Source organism: Phoca vitulina, unplaced genomic scaffold, assembly GCF_004348235.1.
Source record: "Phoca vitulina isolate PV1807 unplaced genomic scaffold, GSC_HSeal_1.0 scaffold21, whole genome shotgun sequence".
Classification (NCBI taxonomy): Eukaryota; Metazoa; Chordata; class Mammalia; order Carnivora; family Phocidae; genus Phoca; species Phoca vitulina.
The window spans coordinates 25,396,388-25,409,507 of NW_022589724.1; the positions used below are offsets into that span (position 1 = coordinate 25,396,388).

The 13,120-nt window shown below is 55.1% G+C and overlaps 1 protein-coding gene across 9 annotated transcripts in view; it reads left to right on the top strand.

The window, feature by feature from the left end:
* The window catches only part of RALGPS1 (Ral GEF with PH domain and SH3 binding motif 1), a 275,705-nt gene that overhangs the window by 239,622 nt on the left and 22,963 nt on the right, over positions 1-13,120 (top strand). For 8 of the 9 annotated variants that reach the window (XM_032418858.1, XM_032418855.1, XM_032418857.1 and 5 more), the window contains 3 exons: positions 6,636-6,762; positions 8,002-8,159; positions 10,354-10,405. In XM_032418858.1, coding sequence (XP_032274749.1) covers positions 6,636-6,762; positions 8,002-8,159; positions 10,354-10,405 — 337 coding nt within the window. The remainder of the gene's footprint in view (positions 1-6,635; positions 6,763-8,001; positions 8,160-10,353; positions 10,406-13,120) is intronic. The other variant, XM_032418864.1, reaches the window with a different exon arrangement.

Consider the following 13,120-nt stretch of genomic DNA (forward strand, 5'->3'; position numbering starts at 1 on the left):
GAACATGAGGCCTTTCAGTAGCAGAGAGCGTCACTTACTGGCAGAGAAGCTACCCCGGTCCCGAAGTCCCAACTGAATGGAAATTCTTCTGCTTCAGCGTCAGACCAGGCTATTGGTCAACAATGCAGGGGGTGGGAGTGGCCGAGACCCGGGACACCCACAGCAGCATCAGCTTGGACAATGGACCCAGGCAGATCACAGCCTCCTCTCCTTGGGCCTCCCACCCTTCCGCTCAGCTGGGCTGAGGGCCATCTGAGGCCAGGCAGGCCTCCCAAGGCCGTGCAAAGCAGCAAGAAGAGGGAGGCGGATCTGGGCCTTGTCCTGGAGGAAGAATCAGGAGCCGAGCGTGCAAAGCAGCAAGAAGAGGGAGGCGGATCTGGGCCTTGTCCTGGAGGGAGAATCAGGAGCCGAGCGGAAGAAACCAAGGGCGCATCCAGAGGCGTAGGAGAGCCGGAACATGCGGATCAGCGCCGGGATTCGGGAAGCACCTGGAGACAGGTGAGAAATGGAGTGAGCAGGAGTGAGCGGGACAGCCGTGGAGGTTATCAGAGAGCTTGGAGAGTCCAGCTCTCTAGGCACAGCACAGCATGCACGGCCAGCTGAGGGAACGAAGCCAGCGCCCCTCCAGCGCGTGACCTGATGTGCCTCGAATGTCCCTTTAAAATGGCGACTGTAAAATTACCAACTGCCTGCGAGTCAGTGAAATAGGATGTTCAAGTGTTGGGACAAGCCTGGCATGCAGCTGGTGCATAATAGATGTTTGTCCTCTCCACCTTCACCTGCAAGAGTAGCAGTTGGACCTTATGCAACACACGGTTCCTGGACGAAGTACCACCTGCTTCTGTCAGATCACCTCACGTGTGACACTGTCTCTTCTGCCTCGGGTTTTCACTAATGCCCGACCTTTGAACTGCCAGACGCCCCCCTGCCCCGCCACCACCGGGATAGCGGTGTACCCTTGGGTTGAAGTCCGGCACGTGGCAGCTGCGTAAGCCCTGGCTTTCCCACCTATGAACCAGGGCTGCTAGGAGAACCCCCCACATGGAGGGCAGCATGCCCCCGCAGCGCGGGCCCCAGTCCCCGGTGAACACTCAGCCATAATAATCACCATTATTATTACTACGACAACACAGGGAGTCGAGTTCCAGTTCAAACCACAGAGGGCGGAGCAATGCAAGCTGACCTTTACAAAATACTTTCTGAACCCATGGTGGGAGCCAGGGTGAGTCAGACAGTGTAATCCCGCGTCCATGCCACTGATAAACAAGGCAAATTCCATCCTCTGCATGGATTCATTTATTGAGCAATATGTGCAAAACAAAAACAAAGCAGGATGGCTTCCATTCTTCCCTTTCCTCTCTGGAGCAACCACACGAGACGTTTCCTCCAGGACGGAGCTTGCTTTTGTTCCAACTTTTGAGCAGAATGTCTTCACTGGGGTGCGTGTGAGAATCACCTGGAGAGCAATGACCAGACCCACTTGAGGCCAATGAAATCAGAACCTCCAGGATGGGTCCGAGAAACTCCATTTCTCACACACTCTCCCGATGCCTCTGCTACATCCCCTGGTTAACAAGTAGAGCTGATGACGGTGTGGGATGCCTTCCTGGGAAGATGCACACAGACACTAAGCTGAAGTACATGTTCTAGGCTCAAATCTGAAAATCCTGGGGAAGGTGTCCGTCCCTATCCGGGGCCAGGAGCAAGGCCACATTGGTCTGGCATTGGCTCCCCTGTGAGCCCATCGGGGGTGGGAAGGGGGATTCCTGGAGGAGGTGTTGGGTGGGTGGTCCCAGGTGTCTACTCCATGGATTCACAATGCCTAGATGACATTGCCAACCAGCTCCTGACCTTGAAGCTTAAGCTCTTGAGCTGCTGCCTCCCCTTTTGTGAATTAAGGCTAATAACTTGGATCTCAGAGGGGTGTTGTGTGGGTTAAGTGTGAAGGCGCTGAAGGGCCGCAGCACAACACAGGTGGCACAGCCCAGTGGGGGGTCGCAGGAGAGTTCCAGAGAGGGGCTCTTTATAAAGACGCGGGCAGGGTATACGGACCCCCAAGGACAGCACAGCACCCCAGGGCTGGAACAGGAGTGCAGGGAGGCAGGGGTTACAAAAGCCAGAGCAGAGAGGACTTGGGGAGCCTGCTGCCTCTCAGGGGTGACCCCGAAGGAAAGTCTGGAGGATATGGAACCACAGACTCTGTCCTTCCTCCCCAGTTTCTGGCTAGGGCTCCCATAGACCTGACCCAACAAGGAGCCAGAGGGCAGGGAGCCCACTGACCTAGGCCCCATAGCGCAGCTCCCAGTTCATAGCACAGGGTGGAAAAGGGTGCAGGACAAATCTGGAGGGCAGACAGAAGATTCCAGCACAGCCCCTGGCACACAGTAGGCCTCCACGTGTTTTTAAAGTATTCTCATTTTAAATAATGAAATATTGAACACGTAGAGACTACCCATTGTACCCACCATCCATATTTAACACAAACTAACATTTTGTCATATTTGTTTTATATTTTTTTAAGTAAAATAACGTTAACTAGAGCAAAAGTCCCTCTTACCCCATCCTTCCTTTCTTCCCTGTAGAGATATCTACTCTCCTGGGACCGCTTTATGTTATTCCTGTGCAGGTTTTTATGTTTTACTGCATATCTACTCATGTACAAACATATATACTCTTGTTTTGCATGTTTTAAAATGTTTACAAAAATGGCATCATGCCTCAAAATAAACATCCTTTTGCACCTTACACTTTCCACTCAGCATATGCTTCTAGGATTTAATTTGTATTGATACCTATAAATCCAGTTTCTTCACTGTTTTTTTGCTCTGTAGGATTTGTTGGATAAATAGACCACAGCTCATTCATCCATTTCCCTCCTGAGGGCCATGTAGATTGTTTCCACTTTTTAGCTGTTATACACAGTGCTACACTGAACATCCTTGTACACGTGTCTCCTTGTGCATGTCTGTAGGAGTTTCCTGAGGGTGGATTCCTAGAATTGGAATCGCCTGCCCGCAGGGGCATGGTATCTTCACCTTTACTCGCCATTGCTACTTGTTTTCCAAATATTGCACACTCCCCTGAGCCCTGAGCCAGCATTCCCATCCTTTCCCACCCTAGCCAATACTTGATATTGTCAGGCCGATTAATTTTTTACAATCTAATAAGGTAAGAGTGTTTTTTCTCACTTTTACTAAAGTATAATTTGCATTCCCATTATCCCCAGTGAGATTAAGCACATTTCCCTGTAGTGATTGGTCATGTGGGGTTCCTCTCTTGTGAATTTCCCATTTGAGTCCTTTACCCATTTTCTCTGTATGGTTTGTCTCACTTTACTGATATTTGAAATTCTTGATAATATCTCAACACAAACGCTTTGCCGATGATATGGTGACAGATCTCTTCTCCCGGGCTACAACTTGCCTTTTAACATTGTTTTTGCTGTCTTTTATTTGTTTGTTTTGGTGCAGAAATGTTTCATTTTAATGCAATCAAATGTATTCAATTTTTTTAAAGATTTTATTTATTTATTTATTTATTTATTTATTTATTTATTTATTTGAAAGAGAGAGAGCACCAGCAGAGGGAGGGGGAGAGGGAGAGGGAGAGGGAGCGGGAGAAGCAGACTCCCTGCTGAGCAGGGAGCCCAATGTGGGGTTGATCCAAGGTCTCTGAGATCATGACCTGAGCTAAAGGCAGACGCTGAACTGACTGAGCCAGCCAGGCGCCCCTGTATTTTTTTTTGTCCTTTAGGGTTTATGCTTTTCATTTCTTCCCCGAAGATCATAAAGATTGCCTTATTTTTTTCCCAGTAGTTTCGCATTTTTGCTTTTCACATTCATGATGTGAATCCACTTGTGTAATATATGGTGGGGAGACTCTAATTTCATCTTTCTCCACATGGAGCCCAATGGTTCTAGCGCCATATACTGAAAAGACCCTCCCTTCCCCACTGATGTGTAATTCCACCACCACAGTGAAGCAGATCTGAGCTCTCCCTTCTGATTTACTGAACTGTTTCTTTATCCCTGCCCCAAGACCAGACTGTGAATCACTATTGTTTGGTGTTTGGTTCTGATATCTGGTAGGGCGAGGCCTCTACTATTCTTAAGAAATGTTTTGGCTACTTTGTCCCTTTATTCTTCCGTTAGGATTTTAAGATCAGCTCAAATAGTCAGGTCAGGCAGTGTATGAACACTGTGCCGTTCGCAGTTTCAAGCAAGAAAATGGCGTCCCCACCTTCTCATTTTTTCAGACACTTGCGAAGCCGTGTGGGGGTTGGATTTCAGAGGCTCAGACTGGAGGTAGAAGATCAAGTATGGGGACTCAGACCAGGCAGTGCCATGAGCAATGGGTACAAGGGAATGTACAGAATCTGGGGGCCTTGGCAATTGTGTATGGCAAGCTAAGAGGAGGTAAGAAGAGAAGAGGCAAGTCACAGTCCAGGAGAAGCCGAGACAACCCCACCTTCCAGGCCAGGTGGCTGAGTGTCCAGAGTTGGAAATACAGGAGGAGGTTCCAGGTTCAGCCTTCACTGAGCTGAACTTAGGGTACCTTACAGAAGTTCGGATGGAAATGTCCTGGATATATTGGTTTCACGTTCAGAGAAGTATACATTTCAGAGTCCTCAGCATATCTGGTGAGTTAAAAGCAAACCAAAATCAGGAGCCAAAGAGGGAAGCCTGTGTAGAAAACACCAGTGTGGGAGCTTGTTGGAGGATAAGGAGCTTGTGGATGAGACAGAGTAACAGTAATAGAGAGGCACAGGGAGAGGCAGGAGAGCGAGACATCATGGACACCCAGGACATACAGCATTTCGAGAAGGACTGGTCACCAGCACCAGATGCCACAGACTCTGGTGAGAGGGACAGCGGGTGTTCCTTAGTTTCACAAAAAAGAGGTCAGTGGAAATGTCACTGGGTATGGAAGCCAGATTTCAGTGACTCAAGGGATGGGTGTGGAGGCGGAAGCAGAGCTAAGAGGAACACAGCCCTCTGAGGGGCTGCGACTGGCCAGGAGGAAGACGGGGCCAAGGGACCTCACTTCACAGAGAAGGGGAGACAAGGGTGTGTTTATAGGCTGGGGAAGGGGCCAGGGAGAGAAGGGAAGGTGAAGGCGTGACTTCTCAGAGGGAGCAGGTAGAGCTGAGGAGGAGACAAGTCCCAAGCCCCGGACCCAGCAGGGAGGCGCGTGTGGATGGGTCCACAGGTAGCAGTCGCAAGGCTGGACCCGGCAGCCACGGTTTCCTCATGGAAGTGGAGAAGGGGCTTAAGGACAGAGGGATTGGCGGTGGGGTGTGCGCACTGCCGGATGTGGACGGGAGGCAGAGGCGAGCCAACAGTGGGGAGCGGGAAGTCCGCGCCCCGGACCATGTGCGTTCCCCTTCCTCCTGAACCTTCCAGAGTGCCAGAAGGGAGCTAGACTTTCTGCAGCTACAGGCTGGGCACAGGGCTCATTATTTAGGACATGAAAACCAGATGAGCCAGGCATGCTGGAGGACAGGGAACCCTGAGGTCCCTTGTGGATCTATAGCATCTTCTGGTGGAGGATCTGAAGCCCTGGGTGGACCTCACGGGCCCTCCAGGAAAGTTCCCCCACGTGGCTAGGCAGCAGCCCATTGACTTGCTGTGTGTTGTTGGGAGCGGCCAAGCTCCTGTGTGGAAGCACAAGCTCTTACTTCCAGCATCTGTCCCAGTAGCTAAGGCTAGACTAGCAGCCAGGGTCCCCTCCTTTCAAGACCTCCCTTCCCAAGCTACAGAAATAAAAGGGTGCAATAGTGGTCGGGACCATGCCACACAAAGGATTCTGCTTCCATCTCTGCATTTGGCACCCAGTGCGGTTTGTGGCCCCAGCCCCCCCTCCCCGCTCTCATGACCTCCCGTTGACCCCATGACTAGGGCTGAGGAGGACACGGTAATAATTATCAGAATCACACAAGTAGGAGCGCTGTCTGTGGAACTCCATGTACATGACCTCATAACCTCCAACCACCTGCAAGGTCAGCTGAGTTATTCCCACTTTTCAGTTGAGGAACCCGAGGCTCAGGGATCAAGTTAAGTAACCTGTCCAAGGTCACCAGGCAGTAACTGATAGGCCTGGCGTCTCAGCCCCTGCCTCCCTAGCCATGCCCTACCTCAGTAAATCCACTGCCTCCCCCTGAGAAGCCCTCCAGCCCCTTTGGGTGAGTGAGCAGAGAACAGAAAGTGGCTAGAGGGGCACAGGGCCCGGACACTGGACTTGGACTCAGGAGACACACTGTTACGTCTCGATGCTGTCACCCAGCTGGGTGGCCCTGGATAAGTGTTACTACAGGGAAACCAGGCTAGGCTGCCAATCCCCACGCCCGCCCCCGCCTGCACCCCCACCTCCATCCGCACGTTCGCCGTATTAGCCAATGGCACTGCCTGGTCGGGCGCCGTGCACAGCAGGACGCCGGCCATTTTGACAGTTCAGAGGCTAGTTATCCTGCCAGTGAGGGGTCAGTGTCTCATGAGTAGAAAGCCACGAGGCTTCTGTGAACCTTGCCCTGCTTACAACAGCTGGGCCTGGTGCCTTACCCCACCTGGGGCCCCCTCCTCTGAGCCTCCCCAGCCCAGCCCCCACCATTGCTCTCTCTGTCTCTGCTCTGTTCACAGGCCCCTCCGCTGGCTCCAGTTCTGCGAGGTTCAGCCGGCGGCCCACCTGTCCTGATGCATCTGTTGCTGGCAGCCTCCCCACGCCCCCTGTCCCGAGACACAGGAAGAGCCACAGCCTGGGAAACAAGTGGGTGACTGAGCAGCACCCCCCCCCCACCGTGGGCTCCAGACTGGGCTGAGTGTGGGGCATGGGCTCTAGGGCCGTTGGGGATGCTTGTCCGCTGGGGGGGCTCCCTTATCCCTCCGATAAGTGCTCTCGGTGTCCCTCCTCAGGCTGGCACAGGCTCAGGAGGAGTTGGAGGGAGGGCGGCTGTGGCAGGTGTGCTGGTGACAGGTGTCACTGGTTCAGGAGCCAGTGGAGGAAGCATGCGGGGAAGTGCAGGCAAGCAGTGGTGGGGTTCCAGAAAGTTTACCCAAGCTCGGTTAGTGCCTCTCTTATGGACAACTCCAGAGTCCATTGGACCCCATGACTGTCATCCAGGACATCACCAAGTGTCTCAAGGCACCTGCCAGTGCTGGGGCTCTGAGTCTCTGCTTGCCAGTTGTTTCGGAAAGCCTGCAGAACAGTGAATCTGCCGCTGGTTCACCCGGCCTTATGGGACTGACAGCTGGGGGGCATGTGTGGACCGCATCATGGCCGGGCCAGCCATGCCTGTGTCCCCGGGGTGTTGGGCGCAGACTCTTGAACAGTTGGATCCCTCCTCCCCCTGTTCTTCTCTACCCTCCTACCCTCTCTCCCTCTCTCCCTTCCTTCCTTCCACCACTAAGACACAAGCCTCAGCCAGCTCAAGCTGGCCCTGGAGTCACTTACAGGCTGGAGGGGAAAAGGGTTGCTCTCTGAGTGTTTAGGGCTTGCTCTGGGTTAGATACTCTGCCACGTGCCTGTCAAGCGTTATGTCACTGAGCTCCTGCAGGCCTCCGAGGTAGGTGCTGTATTCAATACATTGTAAGAAGGAGTCCTGTCAGGTTCAATCGGGTGAAGTACTTTGCAATGGTGAGTAAGGTTGGAATAAGGATTTGGACCAGATGTGTGACTCCAGAACCAGGCGTGCTGCCCCTTCCCTTGTGTGGCTCCATCGTTCACAAGCACTGTCCGCTCACGTGAGCCTTGTCATCATCCTGAGAGATGCAGGGCAAGTATCGTTAGTCCCTATTTGACAGATGGAGAAACTGAGGCTCAGAGAAAGGATGCGACTTGCCCAAGGTCACGCCATGAGATAGGGCAGAGCCCAGACTTGTACCACGGTTCTGGGTGGAAGTCTTTTTCCTTCAGCAGCACCATCTGCTCAGGACCCCAGGGCAGGTGTACTTGCTGTTACTCCACAGATAAGGAGCTTTGCCTTCTTTCTTCCTTTCCATTTTCCAGTATGATGTGTCAGTTGAGTGTAGTTGAGAGTAAAAGTGCGACATTCCCATCGGAGAAAGCGAGGCACCTGCTGGACGACAGTGTCCTAGAGTCCCGCAGCCCCCGCAGGGGCCTCGCCCTCACCTCCTCCTCTGCCGTCACCAATGGACTCTCCCTAGGTAAGCGTCTCCGGCCTGCACACGACAGCGGGCGGGCCACAGTCCGGTGTGTGCTCCGTGTCTGTCTCTGTCACTGTGCAGCGCCCGGTGGCCCCCCACGCCCCACAGGAAGGGCTCCCTCCAGGGGTCGCCAGAGCCAGGGGGGGCCTCTGCTTCCTGGTCTCCAGGGCTTCCCCAGGTGCCCCGAGCGCGGCAGGCAGGGGGAAGGAGCCGCCGGACGCACACCTGAGACCCGCTGTCATTGGTTGGCCGCTGCCAAAGCCTGGTTGCTGCCCCAGTGTGCAGAGCCACGTAGGGGGAGCTGCCTGGGGACGGCAGCTGGGCGGGCCACCGGGTCCCTCTTGTGTACTTGTCTTCACACTGAGAAGCCAGAGTTAGGGAGGATGAAAAACTGATCTTCAGGGATAAAATTGCACGTCTGAGCTTCAGCCAGAAATGGTACTTATGTCCGTGGAAGGAAGAGAAACAGAATCGCTGAGGCCAGGATGGAGAGAGGTTGAGTCAGAGCCAAGTTCACTCTTGTGCTCTGGTCACAGGCCTGTCCCCCTGCAGTGCCCAGGTCACCTGTCATTACTACCATCACACAAGGACACTGTCCACTGGCTGTGCCCGTTCAGTGTGCCTGTGCTTCCGTAGTCTGTGTGTCCGTGTGTCTGTCTGCTTCCCTTAACAGGGAGCCCTCCCAGGGCTGGTGGCGGCTTAGGCAGTTGCCAGGCCGGGGGTTTGATCTGGTGAGGTCTGCAGGGTGGGGGGCCCATGAGCCCTGGGAGGAAGCGGGAGGAAGGGGAAGGGTGGTCCCTGCAAAATGAGGCCGGTCTCTGAGGCAGTATCACTGGGGCGGAGCAGGGGGCAGCTGTCTCCCACCCCCAGAAAGGCTGGGACAAGCAAGGTGTGTGTCTGCCTTCTGGCCTGGGAGGAAGTCATCCTCATTGGACCCAGTCAGGGGTTTACGACCGCTCAGGACAGTGCAGCCCGTGGTTCATAGGTGTCAGTATGTTGGGGAGAAGAATTCCGGGGTCGGTATGTTGGGGAAAGGTAAGCGGGTCTGTTCCCAGAGACTTGAATATGCCAGTGGGCGTTCTGGATCTCCAAAAAGGCAGTAGAGTCTGCAGGTTCCCCCTGTCTGGTCATGGAACCCTTTTCCTTGGAGTGTCCTGGAATGGGGTAGGGATGGGGAGGAGGTTCTGAGGAACCAGTCTGGGAAACGGCAGCCCCAGAGCCTCCAGCTGGGCAGCAGGACAGTTGTTTCACATCCAGGAAACTTTCTGAGCTGCGCCTGAGCCCAGGCCTTGACTTAGTTTTCTGAGTCAGGCACAATGCTGTCCAGTATCCAGACGGGGGATCACCAGGCAGTTTGGTTCTCGGCTCTTCTTCTTGGGAAACTCAGACGTTTTTCTGTATGGAGCTGAAAGCCCTGTGTGCATGTGCCCTGTTCGGAGCCCTCGCCACCCGGTGACTCCCGAGGGGCCTGAGACCTCCTCCATCCCCCTCTCCCCCTGCCCAGAGTTGGTGCCAGCAAGCAGCCCCGGCAGAGGCCGAGGCGAGGCACCTCCAAGGTCTGAGGGAGCGCACAGAGAACTCGGCAGCGTGCAGTGACAGGTGTCCTTGTGGCCAGAGCTGGGCCTTGGAGAGCAAAGAGGCAGCCAGGAGAGGTGGAGCTGCTCTCTTGTATATGCTGGCCGGGAGGTGAAGGGCACTTCCTCAAGGCTTCTGTGTCATGCCAGGCAGCTGCTGTGACAGTCCTGGCCCTTGGGAGAAGAAGTGCTCATTTGGCCCCTGTCCTCACTAGGTGGGGCTTGTTCTAGCACAGGTTTCACTTGGGCCAGGAGGGAGGCAGTGGTAGGGCCAGGCCAGGCCAAGACAGAGGCCAAGGGTGCAGAGTCTGGTGGGCCAGTGTGCAGGCAGCTGCAGCCTTCGGGGGGTGGGGGGGTGGGAGGAGAGCAGGGGGAAGGGAGTGGAGGACCTACCTGAGAACAGTAGGAGGGGACAGTTCTTTTGAACCTCCCAGGAGAGCCAATCAGAAATAGCAGTAACACCCCGAGTCACACGGATGCCCGCAGGGTCAGAAAGCTGTCTCTCTGGCATTTCTGCAGAGCTCGGGCCTGGGCCTGCTGACCCAGGAGAACAGACTCCTCTGGGGTTGGCCCCTCTTCTGCGAGGCTGCCACGCTCATTGATCTGTGTTCCTTTTCCAGGCAGTAGTGAGAGCTCAGAGTTTAGTGAAGAGATGTCTTCAGGGCTGGAAAGGTGAGTGTGGCCTCAGCTCAGTCTCCCTCCCAGGGCGGCGCTCAGGGCTCCGGGCAGGGACCAGCCCCCACCCCCACCCCCACCGCCCCGCACTGGCCCAGCCTGGGGAGGCTGTGGCTCCTCAGGTCAGCTCGGCCCAGGGGCAGGGCCCACTCGGAGTGGGGGGTGGAAGAGCGAGCAGGATGGGCATGGGGCGGGGGTCCCAGCCCCATGCTCTGAGCAGCCCCACTCATCATCCCGCCCAGAGCTAGCCCAGGAGCCTGAGGCCAGCACCTCATCCTCAGGCCAAGCTGCCGAGGAGACCTTGGAGCAGATTTGGTCTGAAATGTGGGTTCTCAAAACCAGAAGCCTGAGATGGGCCTGGTGTGGAGATGGGCACGTGGCTCCGCCTGGTGGGGTCTGAGAGTGTTACACCCACATGGCCTCGGGCATTGGGCTGACACCCATCCACCTTGCTGGGCACTGTGACAGTGAAGTGGATCCCAGCCCAGGGTTTGGCTCCCTGTGGTGAGCCCTTCTGCCCCCGGAATGGGGCCTCCTGCTCAGGAATCCACCCACTGCATCTACTCCACGAGCTGAGGCTTTCTTTGTGCCAGGCACCAGATGGGCTCTGGGAAGACAGACTCTGAACGGGGAGCTCCCATAGCTATGGTGCCCCCAAAGGTGAAGGGGCATCATGGCGACTCGAGGTCTGCGGGGAGGCAGGGAGAAATCCACGGACACGGAATGCTGCAGAAAGGCGGATTTGCACCATCCTTCGGAGTAGCCCCTCCAGCAGCGTGCAGGGGCCCCGTGCGCACACACTCACACAGTTATGTACACTCTACACACACACAGACTTATACACAGTCTGCCATGTGCATGTGCACACGTTTCCCAAGAAATGCCGTGTGTGTGTGTACACATTCATGTGTACGTGCACTCGTGTACTCACACAGATGTGGGTATGCCTACACACGCGTACATTCACACACAACTCCCACATATACTCACCTCACACATGTGCGCTCATGCTCACACACACACGCTCTCTCTCTCTCTCTGTCCACACTCCTCACTTCTCTGGTGCCAAAGCCTCCTGTCTCATCAGTCTCCATAATCATAAAATGGCCAGAGAGGAGATGAACCCACCCAGCAAGTCCTCACAGGGCAGAGGGACATAAGTGAGAAGTCATAAGTGCCCTTTGTTGAGCATTCCCTGTGTGCCAGGCACTGTCCTGGCCTCACTGAATCCTCAAGCACTGCTACACAGTGACTACTCGGAGTGTCCCGTTTTACACCTATGGACAGCAAGGCTCAGAGAGGTGAAGTGACTTGTCCTGCTTCATACTCCTCGGGGAGGGCAGAGCTGACCCAAATCCACATCCTCCTGACTGCTGAGCCCACCTCTTTGTGCTCCTGGCCCTGTCCAGAGGGCCACTGTGACAGCTACGGGGACTGGCCCCACATCAGTTGGTCAGTCTGTCCATCTTTGTGAAAGCCTAGATGGAGGGCTGGAAAGGGGGAGGAACAATGCCATGAGCCCTTGGAACCTGCTCCCTCTGTCCCTGCTGCGGGACCCCTGGAGGGATATTAGCTCTGTTCTTGCCTACGCCCTGGGGCCAGCCCAGCAGTGAGGATGAGAACCAGACAGGCTCTAGGGTAGACTCCAGATCTGATGAGCAAAAGTCTGACTTGTGTCAGCATCAGTCAGGAGACCCTGACAAAGGGGGCTTACAGGCAAGCCAATGTCCCCTGGCCACAGGCCAGTGAGGGGACACTGAATGGGAAACTTTTGCAGGCATGGTGCCTGGCTCCAGACCTGAACTTACCCACTGGCTCATTCATTCCCTCATTCCCTCATTCATTCAATCAGTGGCTGTTTATTAAGCCACTGTGTCCTGCCAGACACCATGCTAATCACTGAGGGCAGCAAATATGGCTCCTGATGAGCACCCATGACCCAGACCAGAGCCACAAGACAGTGAGGGGGTTCCTGCCCCCATAGAGGATGCTGTGCTTACTCAATAGCGAACCCTGTAAGATACAGCATTTCTCTTTTCTCTCTTCCACTTAGAATTTGGCATTCAATTTACTGTTCATTGGAGCGTCTGTAGTAGGTGCTTTTTGGGTGGGACCTCCTGCAAGAGCTGGTCTCCCAGCTGGCTCACCCATGCAGATGCCCAGCCCTGCCTCCAGCAGCCTGCAGGGAGAACATCCTGTTTCTCATTCTCTGGGGACCTAGCTCTGGGATCATAGCCCAATGAGGGGAGCAGGAGACCACCTGCTTTGGAAGATGCCCATGGGGCTAGGATGAGCCCTCCAGTCCACTCCGGGACCCACGCTGCCCCTGGCCTCCAGCTCCCATGGCCTGGCCTCCAGTCTGCATTTCCATCTTGCCCTAGCCTCTTTCCATGTCCACCAGAAAGAATCCATTCCCTCAAATGCTTGTGAGCATCTGAGACTTTCATGAAGAGCCCATGGGAGAGCTGGAGGGGAGGGTTTGCCTCACGGTCTTTGAAAACCTTTGTTAAATGCCACTCTTTCCCATGCAACTCGGGGACCACAGTTCACTGTGCCACCTGGGCCTCCCTGCCTCACCTTCACCCACACAGTGCTCAGCCCCACTGGGGCCTCCCTTCACGCCCAGGCCACTTTGCTCCTGCTCTACAAAGGGGAGCAGATCCCCTCTCCCTGGAAGCCAGGGCCACCCTGCCTGGGCCCAGAGGCCAGTGT